Source organism: Microcaecilia unicolor, chromosome 6 (assembly GCF_901765095.1).
Source record: "Microcaecilia unicolor chromosome 6, aMicUni1.1, whole genome shotgun sequence".
Lineage (NCBI taxonomy): Eukaryota > Metazoa > Chordata > Amphibia > Gymnophiona > Siphonopidae > Microcaecilia > Microcaecilia unicolor.
Window position 1 is genome coordinate 328,660,861 of NC_044036.1, and position 19,323 is coordinate 328,680,183.

Genomic DNA, 19,323 nt, shown 5'->3' on the forward strand with positions numbered 1-19,323 from the left:
ATGTATGCGCCAAATATGACGAAAGTGCAGGTGGGGAAAGTAAAATGTCATAGGAATCTATGGGTCAAATGGTATAAAAAGGGCAGTCTGAAGGGTATTAGTGCAGAAGACTCCAGAGGGCTGTAGTCGTGTCGTGAAGTTCTGTTCCATCATGTAAATGCCTGATCTGCCTGTACTATCTTTGGGTAAGATACTGATGCCAATAAACTATATTACTATATCTACTGACTACTGGGTTTCTCTCTAATTGGAGAGCCTGCTGCTGCTCTGTGTAAAACTGCCATGAGCAGATACAAGGTTGGGATAATTAAGTATCTAGAGGGGATAGGCAATTTTGTCCAGGGTAGTAAAAGGGCCATGATTCCGCTGCCCAGATGGAGATGGCAGACCTAATAAATTAACAATACTTGGCATTATTATAGATTGGTTCTTGCAGAATGAATTGATATTTTATACCATGAAAACCAAACCATGATCTTCCATTGACATACTGCTGATAATATGCTACCTACTTTCAACATCAAAGAAATTCCTGTACCATTCAAGAAGACATCAGGGTACGGGGGGTGTAAACCTGGACCTCTCATGTCATCACCATATCTCTCAGGTGGTTTCTTCTTGCTTCTTCAATTTTAGGCACATCCGTTCTCTTCAGTCAAGTCCAACATGCCTTCACTTCATCTGTTCTTTCTATAAGTGTATTACTATACTGTTATAGTAACATAGTAACATAGTAGATGACGGCAGAAAAAGACCTGCACGTCCATCTAGTCTTCCAACAAGATGAACTCATATGTGCTACTTCTTGTGTATACCTTACCTTGCTTTGTATCTGCCATTTTCAGGACACAGACCGTAGAAGTCTTGCCCAGCACTAGCCCCACCTCCCAAACACCAGCCCCGCTCCCAATCTCAGCTAAGCTCTGAGGATCCATTCCTTCTGCACAGGATTCCTTTATGTTTATGTTAGTTGACTGCCCACTTTTCATCCATGATGGCTCTCACTACGACAAGATACAGGCACATTCTCTCCAAGCACAAAGGTTACCATGCTCCAGACCGTAGAGGGACCTTTCAACCTTTCTTCTAATCACCCTCTCATCAACTCATCTCTGGAATGGATTTATTTCCCATATACAAGCAGACTGACAGTTCCACAGGTCCACCAACCAAATGGTCCGTCATCTTGTACTTTTGTTAGAAGTAACAGCATTTGAACACTCTGTTCCTGACATGCTGTTCCAACTCTAGGTTTCCAGTGGCTGCTTTTACTTATTGTACCAGCCACAGCATAAATCCTTTTGCATCTGTTGTTTTGCTTGACTAAGATTGTTCTCTAAATATATATTTATTGATTGATTGATTTTTTTTAAACAGTGCATAGCAAGAATAAGCCAAACATAGGAAACAGACAATTACACCAATCAACACATTCAAATAACAATATTATAGTAGTATCCATCTTGCACAAAAAAAAGCGTCAACAGCCTTCAATAAATGGGACAAAGATCTTTATTTGCACAGAGTAGATCAATCACACAATGACCAACAGGGTCATGTTTCATCACAAAGCACCTGCCTCAGGGGTCATATGTCTTCAAAAATCTTAAAGTAAGATTGCCCACCAAAGGCACAAAAAAGAAATCCTAGATTTAGGGTTACCATATGTCTGGTTTTACCCGGATGTGTCCTCTTTTTGAGGACATGGCCGGGCAACCGGGCGGGTTTTGCCAGCCTGCCTGTTTGTCCGGATTTCCGGACAAACAGGCAGCCTGGTGGGTGGGCCTAATGGTGTCCTATCCCCTCCCTTTCCTTACTCTACTGCCCTGGTGGTCTAGTGACCTCTTCGGAGCAGGAAAGAGCCCCTTCTTTCCTGCCCGGAGCACTGCCCTGCATTCTCTCTCTTCACCTTGCAATGCTGACGGATGGTCCCGGCGCCGATTCAAAATGGCCACCAAGAGTTGAAGCAGCCTCGCAAGACTTCTGCAGAAGTCTCGCGAGGCTGCTTCAACTCTCAGCGGCCATTCTGAATCGGCGCCAGGAGTCCGGGACCGTCAGCATTGCAAGCAGTGCTCTGGGCAGGAAAGAGGGGGCTCTTTCCTGCCCCGAAGAGGTGACTAGACCACCAGGGCAGTAGAGTAAGGTAAGGGGAGGGGAGAGGACACCCTTGGGGGGGGGGGAAGGTGTGTGGCAAAACGTGAACAGGGGGGCAGGGTGGGGTGTGACAGGGGTGGGGCATGTGTCCTCTTTTTAGGGGGACCAAATATGGCAACCCTAGCTAGACTTCAAGCGCGGCATAGCCTTATAGAGTGTGCCAGCAACTTTGATGAAGGCACATTGCCGGATGTCACATTGCGTGATTTCCTTTGGAGAAGGTGTGACTGTGAATATTTCTTGGAAGAACCCTATAAAGTATCGCATACAAATGAGTTTATCTTGCTGGCAGACTGGATGGACCGTACAGGTCTTTATCTGCTTTCATTTCTATGTTACTATGTATGATTTATATTTACCATTGTAAACCACTTAGAAGTGTAGACCATGTGGTCTACAAATTTTAATAAATAATTCATGGCGCCATCAGATTATGTCACCAGTGTGTGGTTGAATTATCCCACTGTCCACAGAGAACCCCTGATACAGGTAAGCAACTTTGCTTTATTTACTTATGTTCATGGTGGCAGAGATCCCTCTGTCTGTCCCGCTAACATTCTGTTCCACTTTTGTATTTAGGATCAGCAGCAGAACCCGTCCTGGAATTAACATCACCCAGACAATCCCAACTGGAGCATCAATCAACCTGACTTGCTTTATTAAGTTTACCTACTGCCTGTCACTGGGAATGCCACAGTCACTATTTATAAGGATGGGAAACTATTAAAATCTAAAGCTGTCAATTCTACAAAAGGAGGCTCTGTCAAATACAAAAAGACGAACGCGCAGTTTTCAGATTCTGGTCAATACAACTGTGAATTTAAAGATAAGAATAACTCCAAAAGAAAAGGAGAAAATATCAATGTATTGGGTAAGAAAACCATGTTCTACTTTTTGGAGACCAACGGATTCAGGGTCTCATGTTTTGGAGGTGTGGAATCAGACTGCGTTGTTTGGTAAAGAAGCACGAAGCATGGAGAGAGTAGTGGATGCTTGGAATACCCTCCCGCGGGAGGTGGTGGAAATGAAAACGGTAACGGACTTCAAACATGCGTGGGATAAGCATAAAGGAATCCTTTGCCGAAGGAATGGATCCTCAGGAGCTTAGTCCAAGATCGGGGAGGCAGGGCTGGTGGTGGGGAGGTGAGGATAGTGCTGGGCAGACTTATATGGTCTGTGCCAGAGCCGGTGGTTCGGAGGTGGGGCTGGTGGTTGGGAGGCGGGGATAGTGCGGGGCAGACTTATACGGTCTGTGCCCTGAAGAGCACAGGTACAAATCAAAGTAGGGTATACACAAAAAGCAGCAAATATGAGTTATCTTGTTTGGCAGACTGGATGGACCGTGCAGGTCTTTTTCTGCCGTCATCTACTATGTTACTATGTTACTATGTACATTTTCAAGAACACTATTGCATTTGTACATCTTATCAAAAGAGTGGAGGAGTGGCCCAGTGGTTAGGGTGGTGGACTTTGGTCCTGGGGAACTGAGTTTGATTCCCACTTCAGGCACAAGCAACTCCTTGTGACTCTGGGCAAGTCACTTAACCCTCCATTGCCCCACGTAAGCTGCATTGAGCCTGCCATGAGTGGGAAAGCGCAGGGTACAAATGTAATAAAAATAAAATAGATACTATTGGAGATTCTACATGGAATGTTGCTATTCCACTAGCAACATTCCATGTAGAAGGCTGCGCAGGCTTCTGTTTCTGTGAGTCAGACTCACAGAAGCAGAAGCCTGCGTGGCCACATTGGTGATCTGCAAGGCCGACTTCTACATAGAATGTTGCTAGTGGAATAGCAACATTCCATGTAGAATCTCAAATAGTAGCAACAGTGGAGGAGTGGCCTAGTGGTTAGGGTGGTGGACTTTGGGGAACTGAGGAACTGAGTTTGATTCCCACTTCAGGCACAGGCAGCTCCTTGTGACTCTGGGCAAGTCACTTAACCCTCCATTGCCCCAGGTACAAATAAGTACCTAAGCCGCATTGAGCCTGCCATGAGTGGGAAAGTGCGGGTACAAATTAAAAAAAAAAAAAAGCTAGGACGCAATTCTTTTTCTGAATCTAAAATACATGCTAATACATACAATTCTAATGTATACTTTGGACCTGGGCTTGGCCTACCAGAGTGTATAACTCATTTATGAAGCTCCATTACCTAACATATAGTTAAGTGAACTGGGTCAGATTGAAAGGAAAGAACCTTGATAAAATAAACAATGTAGCGAGCATAGCGGCTCTTTACTAAACTACGTTAAGCGCCAACACACACTTGACGTGAGAAAAAAGGCTTACCGCAAAACGCTTTAGACAAATTACTACAAACCACATTGGCAGAACGTAGTAAGCGCACTTTAATTATTGTTTAAAAAAATTTTTTTTGGGGGGGGGGGGGGGTGTCAAGGGCCGACAGTGGGTGTGGAAGCGCTAACCAGCTACAGCATGTACTAACTCCCAGATTCTATATATGGTGGCCAAATTGCACACGCAACTTAATTGTTTAACAAGCCAATCAGCGCCGATAACTGGCCACTAACAGGCAATTATTAGCACTAATTGGCACTAATTAGAATTTACGTGCACAACTTGCTAAGCGTATTCTACAAAGTGGTGTGCGTACATTCTACTGTGCATATTTCAAAAGGGGGCATGGCCATGGGAAGGGCCTGGACAAGTCGTGAGTGTTCCTAAAAGTTGCCTGCACCATTATAAAATTAGCGGGATCTGCCTCTAAATTAGGCGTGGGCATTTGCACCACGTTTTAGTTGGCATAAATTTTAGTAATGGGGACAGCGCTATGCGTATTCTATAAACCTGACTTTAGGCGAGGTTTGTAGAATAGCGCTAAGCGCAGTTTTTTCAGTGCCAATTTTTTAGGCACCATTTATAGAACCTGGCGCTAATTAGATAACACTGAGTTAACGTGGGAGCCATTAGCACCTCATAAATAGGAGGCAGTAAATGCTCCCATATTAATTTTTTGCAAACCCCGTGTACTAATAGAAAAAATTAGAGGCCTGGAAAAAAAAATTAAAACCCTAAATACGACTGCATAAAGGACCTCTTTTAGTAAAGCTTAGCGTGACCTAATGGAAATAGCACACGCTAAATATTATACCTCTGGACTTCTTACCATTTGCGCTAAGCTTTAGAAAAAAGAGCCCCGGAATCTGGGCTTAGCCCATGGGCAAGTCCTGCATTAGGACACGCTAAGCCTAAATTTTAGCTCATCTTAGTAAAAAAGCCCTATAGTGTCGTTTCTTGCTGGAAAAAAAAACAGTCCAGTGTCCTAAAATGAAATCCTTGGTTTCCGAATCCGAATGCAAACTAGAACCCCTGGCACATGAGTATCAGAGATCTGTAAAGGCAACCAAGAGTTTATGAAGCTTTTGAGAAAGATCTGCCATGGGACATTTGTCTAGACTACAAAACTGCAATAGAGTTGATTAAAAACCTAACTTGGCAGAATCCTATATAATAATTCTCACCTCCAACGTTCTAAAACCTGGCTGACACAGGCGGCCAGGTACGCGATGGCGGCTGCGGAGGTTTGGCGGCGGGAAGGCGGGCTCGAGAGGGTTACGACAGGGGGGTCAGGAACTCCGAGGGGGGGTTCCAATTCGGAGGGAGGAAGGCAGGGAGGTGGGAAAGCGATGGAAGGGTCTGGAACTGGGGGAGGGAGGAACCTTGCTAGCGCCCGTTTCCTTCCTGCCTGAAACGTGCCTTTTCTACTAGTCTTTTATAAAATACTCTAGTAAAACAGGCCCGTTTCTGACACAAATGAAACGGGCGCTAGCAAGGTTTTCCTCGGAGTGTGTATGTTTGAGAGAGTATGTGTGAGATTGACTGTGTATGACAGAGAGAGAGAGAGAGAGAGAGTGAATGTGCGAGTGTGTGTGTGTGACAGAGAGAGAGAGAGTGAGACTGCTGGGTATGAGTGTGTCTCCTCTGTCCACCCTCCAGCCACCCAGCGATTCTACTTTTTCTCTTGCCCTCCTCCAGCCACCCACCGATGCTCTTCTCTCCCCTGCTCCCCCTCCAGCCACCCAGCAAGTCTCCTCTGTCCCCTGCCCCCCTCCAGCCACCCAGCGATTCTCCTCTCTCCCCTGCTCCCCCTCCAGCCACCCAGCGATTCTACTTTTTCCCTTGCCCTCCTCCAGCCACCCACCAATGCTCTTCTCTCCCCTGCTCCCCCTCCAGCCACCCAGCGAGTCTCCTCTGTCCCCTGCCCCCCTCCAGCCACCCAGCGAGTCTCCTCTGTTCCCTGCTCCCCTCCAGCCACCCAGCGATTCTGCTCTCTCCCCTGCCCCCCTCCAGCCACCCAGCGACTCTCCTTTTTCCCTTGCCCCCCCCTCTAGCCACCCAGCAAATCTCCTCTCTCCCCTGGCCCCCCCTCCAGCCACCCAGCGATTCTCCTGTGTCCCCTGCCCTCCCTCCAGCCATCCAGCAATTCTCCTCTCTCCCGTGCCCCCCCCCCCTCCAACCACCCAGTGATTGTCCTATCTCCCCTGCCCCCCTCCAGCCACTCCTCCACTTTAATCAGCATATATTAAATTCCCCTCATGTGCTACAGAAAAGCACCGAGCACATCCTATATAATAAAACACACCTCCAACGTTCTGAAGCTGCAACGTTCCGGAACTACATGTCATCAATTGAGGAGATGGAGCCTTACAGAGCGCACGTCACGCAGTTCCGGAACGTTTCAGGAATGCTTCAAGGCTTGAAGGCTTCACTTTCTCGGCTTCAGAACGTTGGTGGTGCGTTTTATTATATAGGATAGAGGGCCACAGAAAAAAATCCACGTGTTTGGTGCCACACAAATTATTTTACAAAAGAATATGTCCCCAAAGAAAGAGCTGTAGCACTAAGGGGGCCTTTTACTAAAGGTTAGTTTGAGTTATTTATTTATTTGTTACATTTGCATCCCACATTTTCCCACCTATTTGCAGACTCAATGTGGCTTACATAGTACCGGAGAGGTGTTCGCCAACTCCGGTATGCACAAATACAAAGTTGTGTTTTGGTAGGATGAGGTTCATGTGAAAAGACACATTAGGGAATTGTAGAGCGGAAGAGTTATGTTGTGTCTGTTATGTGCTTTAGTTTCGTTGTGTTGCATGGTTCAGGCATTTAGGCTGGATCGGTCGGGTATGCCTGTTTGAACAGGTTGGTTTTTAGTGATTTCCGGAAGTTTAGGTGGCCATACGTTGTTCTCACGACGTTTGGTAATGCGTTCCTTAGTTGTGTGCTTATGTAGAAAACACTGGATGTATAACTTGATTTGTATTTGAGTCCTTTGCAGCTTGGGTAGTGCAGATTTAGATCGGGATCGGCAGCAGGTCCCATTTTATTCCTATGGGCCCTGCTGCAGATAACTCAGGCTAAGCTTTGGTAAAAGACTCCCTCAGACTTTAATCTCAGGAGTGTCATTTACATGAAACAACTTATGATTACCTAAAATTCAGAAAGTCCTTAAAGACTCACCTATTTGGAAGGGCATATCCGAATGACCCAACTTAAATGACTCAACCCTGCAACACTTCACTATTAAAGATCGTACTGGACATTAATGAACTCTTTTACCTCAACCCGACTTGATTGAATCTTATCTTCCCTATCCCAATACAACATTTTGTACCTATCCCGTACCGGATTGGCGAATGCCTTCACGGTATTATGTAAGCCACATTGAGCCTGCAAATAGGTGGGAAAATGTGGGATACAAATGTAACAAATAATAACACATGGACACACACCTCTGCTGCTTAAACAGGGGCAGTAAGTTTTGCCAAAGTGCCTATGCAAGAAGGGGGGGGGGGGGGGGGGAATTCAGGACCCAAACTCTGAAATGCAAAGTATAGTCCCCCCCAAGCTTTCTTTCAAAGCTCAGGTCCAAATGAACAGTTAGCTGTTATGCAGGACTTGAAACAGATGTAAATGCAAACATTGCAAATTTCCCAGGTTCACAGGTATTGATGTCAAATATATACAAACACCAGCTCTCCTAAAATCACTACTTAAGTGGCACCAACACATTCTAAAAACATCTTCAGTATATTCTATTTCCCTGCCAAATTCTATGAGTATCAGGTGAGAACGGAGGGCTATTGTTGGTCCTCTCCCTATACAAAATTGTTCTCTGAACAATGGAAAGGGGGGGGGGGGGGGGGGGGGATGGAATCCAGCTATTTTGGAGAACCAAAAGTGGTTCCAAGGTAATCATTTGTGCCACGTCCAGGTAAATGAAATCAGTGTTTCAGCTATCGTGTTGAAAGCCACAGCTCAATGGCTGAAATTTTGGTTTCACTTACCAGGACATGGCACAATCCAACAGCCCAACTGAAACCAGCACTGTTCCCTCTAGGCTGAGCGGGAGTCCTCCAGCTATATTGCTGCCAGTGGGGGGCAGTGCTTCAATACTGTGTTTTCAATCACTAGGGGCAGGAAAGTTCCCTGGAGTCCTGCAGAGCTTGCTTGTCCCGCACTATTGAAAATGTGATTGTGAAACAGCACCCCCCACTGGCAGGAATGTAGGTGGAGGACTCCCACTCAGCTAAGATGTAACTGGACACCAGCCACAGAAGAGTACGTAGTTCTGAGGTGTTCGTTTTGCTGGCTTTGGACAGGGATACAAGCCACACTGCCTGTAGACAAAGGGGCCCTTTTACTAAGACGCATAAGCGTCTACATGCACCCAACGTGCACCAAAATGGAGTTACTGCCCGGCTACCGTGTGGCTCTTGCGGTAATTTCATTTTTGGTCCGCATCCGATACGTGTCCAAAAAATAAATTTTGTTTTGGACGTGCGTATTGGACGCGCGTAGGTCATTACCGCCGTGTTACCATGGCTAGCGGTAAGGTCTCAGACCCAAACTGGACACCTGGCAATTTTCATTTTGCCACACGTCCATTTTCAGCAAAAATTTTAAAAAGGCATTTTTTTTTTGCAGGTGCGCTGAAAAATGATTCTGTGTGCGCCCAAAATACGCGTCTGCACTACTGCAGGCCACTTTTCAGCGCACCTTAGTAAAAGGACCCTTTAGAGAGGGGCCCTGAAATTGAAAATGTAGGAGTAAAACAACTACAATTTGGATACAGATTTCTAATTCAAACACAGGAAGAATAAAATGGTTTATTAAGTGTTTAAGCAGACCAGGCTGGAAGAGAACATAGGAATGGAGGAGTGGCCTAGTGGTTAGGGTGGTGGACTTTGGTCCTGGGGAACTGAGGAACTGAGTTCGATTCCCTTTCAGGCACAGGCAGCTCCTTGTGACTTTGGGCAAGTCACTTAACCCTCCATCGCCCCATGTAAGCCGCATTGAGCCTGCCATGAGTGGGAAAGCGCAGGGTACAAATGTAACAAAAATAAAATAGATACTATTGGAGATTCTACATGGAATGTTGCTACTATTGGACATTCTACATGGAATGTTAGAACGTACATGCAGGACGTCAGACTCACAGAAGCAGAAGTCTGCGCGGCCACATTGTTGATCTGCAAGGGTTGACTTCTACATTGGAATGTTGCTAGTGGAATAGCAACATTCCATGTAGAATCTCAAATAGTAGCAACAGTGGAAGAGGAGTGGCCTAGTGGTTAGGGTGGTGGACTTTGGTCCTGGGGAACTGAGTTTGATTCCCACTTCAAGCACAGGCAGCTCCTTGTGACTCTGGGCAAGTCACTTAACCCTCCATTGCCCCATGTAAGCCTCATTCTCCCTGTCTCCTCAGCTCGAAACCTTGGGGTCATCTTTGACTCTTCTCTCTCCTTCTCTGCTCATATCCAGCAGACCGCCAAGACCTGTCGTTTCTTTCTTTACAACATCCGTAAAATCCGCCCCTTTCTTTCCGAGCACTCTACCAAAACCCTCATCCACACCCTTGTCACCTCTCGTTTAGACTACTGCAATCTGCTTCTTGCTGGCCTCCCACTTAGTCACCTCTCCCCTCTCCAGTCGGTTCAAAACTCTGCTGCCCGTCTCATCTTCTGCCAGGGTCGCTTTACTCATACTACCCCTCTCCTCAAGACCCTTCACTGGCTCCCTATCCGTTTTCGCATCCTGTTCAAACTTCTTCTACTAACCTATAAATGTATTCACTCTGCTGCTCCCCAGTATCTCTCCACACTCGTCCTTCCCTACCCCCTTCCCGTGCACTCCGCTCCATAGATAAATCCTTCTTATCTGTTCCCTTCTCCACTACTGCCAACTCCAGACTTCGCGCCTTCTGTCTCGCTGCACCCTACGCCTGGAATAAACTTCCTGAGCCCCTACGTCTTGCCCCATCCTTGGCCACCTTTAAATCTAGACTGAAAGCCCACCTCTTTAACATTGTTTTTGACTCGTAACCACTTGTAACCACTCGCCTCCACCTACCCTCCTCTCTTCCTTCCCGTTCACATTAATTGATTTGATTTGCTTACTTTATTTATTTTTTGTCTATTAGATTGTAAGTTCTTTGAGCAGGGACTGTCTTTCTTCTATGTTTGTGCAGGGCTGCGTACGCCTTGTAGCGCTATAGAAATGCTAAATAGTAGTAGTAGTAGTCTCTTGTAACCAGAGCTAATATTGTGATGTCATAATGCCTCAGTCCACCAATAAGAGCCAACCGCATCAGTGATGTCACAATGGCTTGATTGTCCTATACTTGGCTCACTTTTATTACATAGCTCTTTGAGCAGGGACTGTCTTTCTTCTATGTTTGTGCAGCGCTGCGTATGCCTTGTAGCGCTATAGAAATGCTAAATAGTAATAGTAGTAGTAGTAGTAGTAGTAGTAGCATTGAGCCTGCCATGAGTGGGAAAGTGCGGGGTACAAATGTAACAAAAAAAAAAAATTATATACATTAGTTTTGATCTGACATCTTTCAAAATAAAGTCAAACTCATATGTTCGATTCTTCTGTCACTCACGGAGAATTTTTCTTTCAGAGCCTGTATCACAGCCAAAGTTATCCTCCAATACCACCACCACAGCCATAGGACACAACGTAACATTGTCTTGTCTCTCAAATGGATCTCTACCTATTTACTACACATTTTTTAGACAAAAGACAGCGTTATCAAATCAAACATGTAATGAGAGTAAACCTGCTGAGCTAACTGTGCACATCAAATCCACTGATGACAGAGGACCATACAAATGCAAAGCTGTGAACAGACTTCCTTCATCAACGCAAAAATATAGCCAGGCGGTCAACCTTACAATATCAGGTTAGTGTTTTCTTGGTATACGTTACAACGTAGTCCCCATGCACTGTTGGGATTTTGAAAACAGCACAGAAATGAACAGATCTCGAAGGAAACATCTTTCTTCCTAGAGAAGACGGCATATAGTAGACACAGGTTTAGTTCCTGAGCCTACTTATAAGAATAGCCGTACTGGGTCAGACAAATGGTCCATTTAGCCCAGTATCCTGCTTCCAACAGTGGCCAATCCAGGTCACAAGTACCTGGCAGAAACCCAATTCATAGCAACATTTCATGTAGAATCCCAAAGAGTAGAAAGATTCCATTCAGAATCCCAAAGAGTAGCAACATTCTATGTAGAACTCCCACCCTGCCAGACTGTCAATGAAATGCTTTGATGTTTCACTTATATATACTATCAGCTACCACATTTGCTTATTTCCGATCTGACGAAGAAGGGCAACCTTTGAAAGCTAATCAAGAAATGTATTAAGTTATGTCCAATAAAAAAGGTATCATCTTATTTTCTTTTCCATGTTTTATTTTGTTTGATTTCTATTGATAACCTTTAAGAGTGGACTAACACGGCTACTACACCTATGTAGAACTCCAAAGAGTAGCAAGATTCCATTCAGAATCTCAAAGAGTAGCAACATTCTATGTAGAACTCCAAAGAGTAGCAAGATTCCATTCAGAATCCCAAAGTGTAGCAACATTCCATGCTACAAATCCCAGGGCAAGCAGTGGCTTCCCCCATGTCCATCTCAATAATAGACTATGTACTTTTTCTCCAGGAATTTGTCCAAACCCTTTTAAAACCTGGATACATGAATCACCGTCACCACATCCTCTTAGGTCAGTGAGGCTGGAGGCGAGGAGATAATGTTCACAGCCCCAGACAAGTTGTTCTCACATGGAAAGGGAACTGTAGTCTCTACTGCTACTCTACTCTACTCAAAGCCAGTGCTGGGCAGACTTCTCTGGTCTGTGCCCTGAAAATGGCAAGGACTAATCAAGGTCAGGTATACATATAAAGTATCACATACCATGTGTAATGAGTTTACCTTGTTGGGCAGACTGGATGGACCATAATAGAGGTGTAGTGGTTAGGTGCCGAAGGCGACATTGAAGAGGTGGGCTTTGAGCAAGGATTTGAAGATGGGCAGGGAGGGGGCCTGGCATATGGGCTCAGGGAGTTTATTCCAAGCATGGGATGAGGCGAGGCAGAAAGGGCGGAGCCTGGAGTTGGTGGTGGTGGAGAAGGGTACTGAGAGGAGGGATTTGTCTTGAGAGCGGAGGTTACGGGTAGGAACGTAAGGAGAGATGAGTATAGAGAGGTAAGGAGGGGCTGCAGATCGAGTGCATTTGTAGGTTAGTAGGAGAAGCTTGAACTGTATGCGGTACCTGATCGGAAGCCAGTGAAGTGACTTAAGGAGAGGGGTGATATGAGTATATCAGTCCAGGCGGAAGATAAGACGTGCAGCCGAGTTTGGACTGAAGGGGGAATAGATGGCTAAGTGGGAGGCCAGTGAGGAGTAGGTTGCAGTAGTCAAGGCGAGAGGTAACGAGAGCGTGGATGAGAGTTCGGGTGGTGTGCTCAGAGAGGAAAGGGCGGATTTTGCTAATGTTATAGAGGAAGAAGCGACAGGTCTTGGCTATCTGCTGGATATGCGCAGAGAAGGAGAGGGAGGAGTCGAAGATGACTCCGAGGTTGTGGGCAGATGAGACGGGGACGATGAGGGTGTTATCAACTGAGATAGAGAGTGAAGGGAGAGGGGAAGTGGGTTTGGGTGGGAAGACAATAAGCTCGGTCTCTAAACATAACACCTTGCTTTCCGATGCATTAATGGAGTTCTTTTTTCGTTTCCTATTTTTTAGCCTGTACATCACTCTGTTCTGCCCGTCGGCTAGAGTGGAACAGAAAGTTATTGCAAATAAATAAAGGCATTAACTTATAGAACTGCCCCCTCAATTACAACTTGCCATTTCAACTCAAGAGGGTATTAAAATAATACTTATTGTATTACACTCTGGAAAGGCACTGCCATGCCAAACTCTCTTGCTGAAATAGATGTTTCATTTTATTTGTGTATTTATACAGCACCCAGAGCACTTCACCATAAATGGCATACTGGTAAAATGAGTTCCTTCCACAGAGAGCTTATTACTCTAGTGGATGCCCGAGAAGCAAGACTGGAATTTCAGTACATTATTCTAACCAGTAGACCACAAGTTAATTATACAAAGAAAGTATATCATTTCCACCTAAAATATACAGTAATGTAAAATGCCGTCTGGAACACAGGCAGGCTGAAATTCCTTGGGTATTGGATAGACCATAAAGCATTGAATCAACCAGGAAGCGGACAGCTTTCCTGAAGAAGTCAGTGAAATTTGGCCATGTTGGCAGTGTGTCTTTTTTCAAAAGCTAAGTAAACTTGATTCTCTTTCATTCAGAAGAAACAGGGGCGTAGCCAGACCTCGCGGTGGGAGGGGGCCAGAGCATGAGGTGGGGGAGCACATTTTGGTCTGCCACCCCCCCATGCCGTCTCACCACCCTGCCGCTCCCCACTCACTGCGGCAGCAAATACCTTGGCTGGTGAGGGACCCCCAACCCCCGTCAGCTGAAGCCTTGTCCAGTGCCAGGCTCCGGCCCTGCTCTCTCTTCCCCTCACGTCCTGCACACTCCTTTTAGTGAAATTGAGTTTCACTAAAAGGAGTGTGCCAGACGTGAAGGGAAGACAGAGCAGGGCAGGCAACGCGGCGACGCCGGAGACCGGGGCTGGACAAGGTTTCAGCTGGAGGGGTTGGGGACCCCCCACCACCAGTAAAACCAAGGGCCCAGAGGAAATTTGGGGGGCCCAGGCCCCAGTGGCCCCATGTAGCTACGCCACTGCTGAAGAAGCAATGTTTAAAAATTATTATGGTTTCAAAAAAACAGGCCCGATGAAGATTTGAGGCACTCAATGCCACGTTGACTCTAAAAATATGAGATGTGTCATTCTGAGGGTCCATAAAACATTATAAGAAAAACTGTTGAGGATTTTGGCTCTGTCTTGATCACTGACTGTGGTTCTACTACTATAGAGATGATCATATAGTGTTTTGTTGCTGGGAATTTTCATTTTGATTGATTGTATCATCTCTGCACATTAAGTAGTTGAACCTATTCTAAAGGGATTCGTCTGGAAGGTCAAGACAGAGTACCTATCATTTTCCTTCCTATACATTAATTCAGGATAAAATGGTACCTACATTCTTTTTTTTTTTTTTTTACAGAAAAGAGTTCATCTTACACTACAATGACCGTTTCCATCGTTGTAGCTGTGCTTCTGATTGTAATAGCATTGAGCCTAGCATTGGCAATACTGATTCTTCCAAAGTGCAAAGCACGTAAGTTCTTTTGCTTTTCCCACATCATACATAGGTCTAGGTTAATACACATTTATTGGGTTTTTCTGCTAAATGCAGGTACCTTTAAAGATGAAAATCTGCTTCAGATTAGGGCTCAGAGAATCAGGTGCAATGGTGCTCCTCTGATTCAGCACAGCCGTTGCTCATAAAGAGAGACTCGTCCATGTCAGGTATTTTTAATTTGTTTTGAACTGGCAGCCTCTCCTTTCTGTACTCTCTCTGAGCTTCCAAGGAGGCCTAGGAATTGCTCCAGCCCCTTTCCCTCCCCCCACCTCATGCAATGGAGAGAAGGCTAACTTAAGTCATCATAAGTTTTCAGTCAGGACTGCTAGAAATCTTGGCCCGATAGTCCAGACCACGGAGGGAGGGGAGGGGGGAGCCGGGCTGCCTCCCACGCTGAGCCCAGAAATTCAATGCTGAGCCATTGCCATTGACCGGCGTTGAATATCCAGTTTATTTTTGGTCCCTAAGAACACAGATGGTCAAGTTGATAATCAGCGCTGGCTGGCTAAGTTCATAGTGGCCAAAGATAGACCTGCTATTGAGGCGGCCAGATTTGGCTGCCAAACTTAGCCGGCAATGGGCTGAAAATCGGCAGATAGCACTAACCGATAGGCGACTATCTCCTGCTGAATACTGCGGATAACCGGTTAAGTACCATTTAACTGGCCAGGTGCCGTTCCTGGCCGGTTAAATGGTTTTGGATATCAGCCAGTTCGTATTCGTCTATTCAGGGCTGGGTCTGTTTGCTTTATGGCAGCATAAAGCTTTTCTATCTGTAAAATCAGCCTTTGCCATCTGAGATCTTAAAGATCAGTAATCAGAGTTACAGTGAATTGCACCTTTAGGAAAAATAAATTCAGGGTAAGGGGCCTTTGTTACAGTGTAATAGAAAACTGTACGAGAACGGGGATAGTGAGATTCCTAGGGATGCTCCAGATCCACGAGGATGGACGCAGGTCCTGCGGATTCCCGCAGAAGTGTAGTGCTAGGCAAGCCTACCTAACCTTGCCTTGCGTTTCTAAGCTAGCTTAGCAATTATAATAGCATTAACAACATTAATGGATACAGTCAATAGCATTGAAATCCCTATAAGCTTCTGTGCAAATGTTTGGTTTCATATCAAAATAAATCAGTTACGTATTTGTTGATGCAACACAGTTGGAATCATTTTTACGAGATAAGGCTATAGTTGAACAAGATAAAATTACTTAGATTTTTTCTTTATTCCTCAGATTGAGATAGAAAATTGGGTTCTAGATATAATAATTTTGTGTTTGTCTCTAACCTAGTTCTGTATTTCCTTGAACATTTGGAAGAGCTGATTTCTTGTAATGTGGGATCTGTATCAATGTTTTTGTGTTTATGTTCAGTTCCTGTGATTTTTGGCTTAAGGTATTTACCTGTATTATTATAATACTAGTAAAAAAGGCCCGTTTCTGGAACGAATGAACGGGCGCTAGCAAGGTTTTCCTGGGAGTGTGTATGTTTGAGAGAGAGAGAGCCAGAGTGAATGTGCGGGTGTGTGACAGAGTGAGACTGTCTATGTGACAGTGTGTGTGTGTGTGAGAATGAGTGTGTGACAGGGCCCCCTCCCCTGTTCCTAATGCCCCTCACCCCGTTCCCTCCCTCCTTTCCTCCTCCTTCCCACACTTTGGGTTCCTTAAGGCTTTCAAAAGTCTATGTACCCCCATGACCCTAACGCCCAGTATCCGGATACCCCACCGCTTTCCTCCTCACCCCTCCCCCAAGATGTAATACTTTCACATCCTTCATTTTTTTAAAAAAAGTGTCCTATCTACCCTGTGTACAAATGGCCGGCATTCAGATTGTCTTCCTCTGGTAAATTTTCATTTCTTTCATTCATTCAGAACTTGCCCCCCCCCCCCCCCCGAACACTTTTGGTTCCTTCAGTCTTTTAAAACTCTCCTATCTACCCTGTGTCCTAATGGCCAGCATTCAGATTGTTTTCCTTTCCCAAATGTTCATGTCTTTCAGTCCTTCAGAACTCCCCCCTCCCCCCATTTAACACTTTCGGTTCCTTCAGTCTTTTAAAACTCTCCTATCAACCCTGTGTCCTAATGGCCAGCACTCAGATTGTTTTGCTTTGCCAAATTGTCTGTCACTGATGTCACTGAGGTCAGTGCCTGCCTGCCTAGCAGACCACTTCCGGCAGGCACGGTCCCAGGCACATCCTGTTGGAGGTGAGAATTATTATATAGGATATAATACATATGAAAAATTATTTCAATAAAAAAGCAAACATTAAAACAGCAGCTTAAAATCCCACTTCATCAAACGAAATGCCAGGTAATTAGATGTAAAACGTTAATAAGACAGACCATGAGAGAATTTTGCCGAAGAGGCAAAAAACCAATAATAATAAAGTGAATCAAAACCAAGAAGTCCGTCAGGAAAAGCAGGTGCTCAAGGAGTACACAGTAGAAACACTAAATGAATATTGTGTTTCAAATTTCATTGCAGAAGGCTCCAGGGCTGATCCAGGAAATGACAAACCAAAGAGTCTACTGACGTCAGAGCCAGGTAAAGTGGTGAAAACTACTGGAAAGAGCAGAATTATTGGGCACATGGCTAACAGGACTTAATGGGGTGCAGCCAGCACAGATTTAAGAATTCATTAGTACTTATAAACATCTGGATTTTCAGAAATCAAGTGATAAACTTCCTCATGAGAGACTTCTTAGGAAATGTGTCATGGGACATGAGGCAAAGTCTTATTGTGGACAAATAATTGGTTGAAAGAGAGGGAGGTTTCCAAAAGGTGGTGATCCTTGGGGTGAAAGCAGAGGGCTAAAAATAAGGGATAAACTGGAGATTAGCAGGAGGGGCAGTAAATGCTGTGGAGTAGAAAAGAGGGGAGGCACTGGGGAGGAGGAGAATAGAAGACAACAAGGAGCTGGGGTTGAGTACGGGGGGGGGGGGGGGGGGGGGAGGCAGGAAGCAGGCTTGCTAACAATTCTTGATTTATCCCTGGAACACTGCCCCTCTGCCTATTCCCCCTCCCCCACCCACCAACATACTTTGAGGGGGGCCCATCCATTCAGCTTTTGCAATGGTTTGAAATTATTCATGTAAATGTCTTGTGAAAATAATAATAATAAAACTTTATTTCTAACCCGCTGTATCTAGGACAGTTTAAGCAAAATACAAACATAATAACACAAGCCAATAAAACAATAAACAACAAAATCAATATTACAAAATCATTCATTATGACACAAATGAACATAAAACTACAAAGACAGCAGACCCATGTGCTTCAATAAACATATGGGTTTTTAATTCACTCTTAAACTGGGCAATATTTTTGCACAGAACAAAGTTCTAAGGGCAAAGCATTCCATAATTTAGGGCCCTTAACACTAAATACGGAAGACCTGCATTCTTCTAAATGAATCTGCTGAAAAGATGAAACTTGAAGCAACTGAAAGGGTTGGGGAATTCTGTTTCTGCTCTTTAGCGCTGTGGCTGACAAGACGTCCAGTGCAGTCTTTAAATCACTAGTACAGGTGAAGTGGAAAATGAAAAAAATTTCAGAATCTTGTTAAAACCATTTGCAATGGTAACATGCTGCCTAATTTCTATTTTTACTAGATTTCGTACATGATACAGCAACAGAGGTGCAGTATACCACGGTGGTATTTAAAGACCCAGAAACAGGTAAAATTGTCAAAAGGGTATAAAGCGCAATTGGACTCTCTGCACACATTTATTTACAGGTCTCACGATAGAAGTCAGTGTGACAAAACCTGCTTGTTGTGGATCAGCAGCCTAAGGTAACCGTTCAGTGTAATTCATTAACTAACTGAATGAGAGCCTCGTACACAAGGAGTAGTGGTTAGGGTGGTGAACACTTTGGTCCTGAGGAACTGAGTTCGATTCCCACTTCAGGCACAGACAGCTCCTTGTGACTCTGGGCAAGTCACTTAACCCTCCATTGCCCCATGTAAGCCGCATTGAGCCTGCCATGAGTGGGAAAGCGCAGGGTACAAATGTAACAAAAATAAAATAGATACTATTGGAGATTCTACATGGAATGTTGCTACTATTGGAGATTCTACATGGAATGTTGCTATTCCACTAGCAACATTCCATGTAGAAGGCTGCGCAGGCTTCTGTTTCTGTGAGTCTGACGTCCTGCACGTGCAGGACGTCAGACTCACAGAAGCAGAAGCCTGCGCGGCCACATTGGTGATCTGCGAGGGCCGACTTCTACATGGAATGTTGCTAGTGGAATAGCAACATTCCATGTAGAATCTCAAATACTAGCATCAGTGGAGGAGTGGCCTAGTGGTTAGGGTGGTGGACTTTGGTCCTGAGGAACTGAGTTGGATTCCCACTTCAGGCACAGGCAGCTCCTTGTGACTCTGGGCAAGTCACTTAACCCTCCATTGCCCCATGTAAGCCGCATTGAGCCTGCCATAAGTGGGAAAGCGCGGGGTACAAATGTAACAAAAATAAACTAGATACTATTGGAGATTCTACATGGAATGTTGCTACTATTGGAGATTCTACATGGAATGTTGCTATTCCACTAGCAACATT

At 45.0% G+C, this 19,323-nt stretch overlaps 1 protein-coding gene across 1 annotated transcript in view; it reads left to right on the top strand.

Moving 5' to 3' along the window:
- The window catches only part of MILR1 (mast cell immunoglobulin like receptor 1), a 32,013-nt gene that overhangs the window by 6,083 nt on the left and 6,607 nt on the right, over nt 1–19,323 (top strand). The window contains exons 3-7 of the mRNA XM_030206867.1: nt 2,819–3,025; nt 11,086–11,367; nt 14,623–14,736; nt 17,242–17,301; nt 18,373–18,438. Of these exons, the coding sequence (XP_030062727.1) occupies nt 2,819–3,025; nt 11,086–11,367; nt 14,623–14,736; nt 17,242–17,301; nt 18,373–18,438 (729 nt within the window). The remainder of the gene's footprint in view (nt 1–2,818; nt 3,026–11,085; nt 11,368–14,622; nt 14,737–17,241; nt 17,302–18,372; nt 18,439–19,323) is intronic.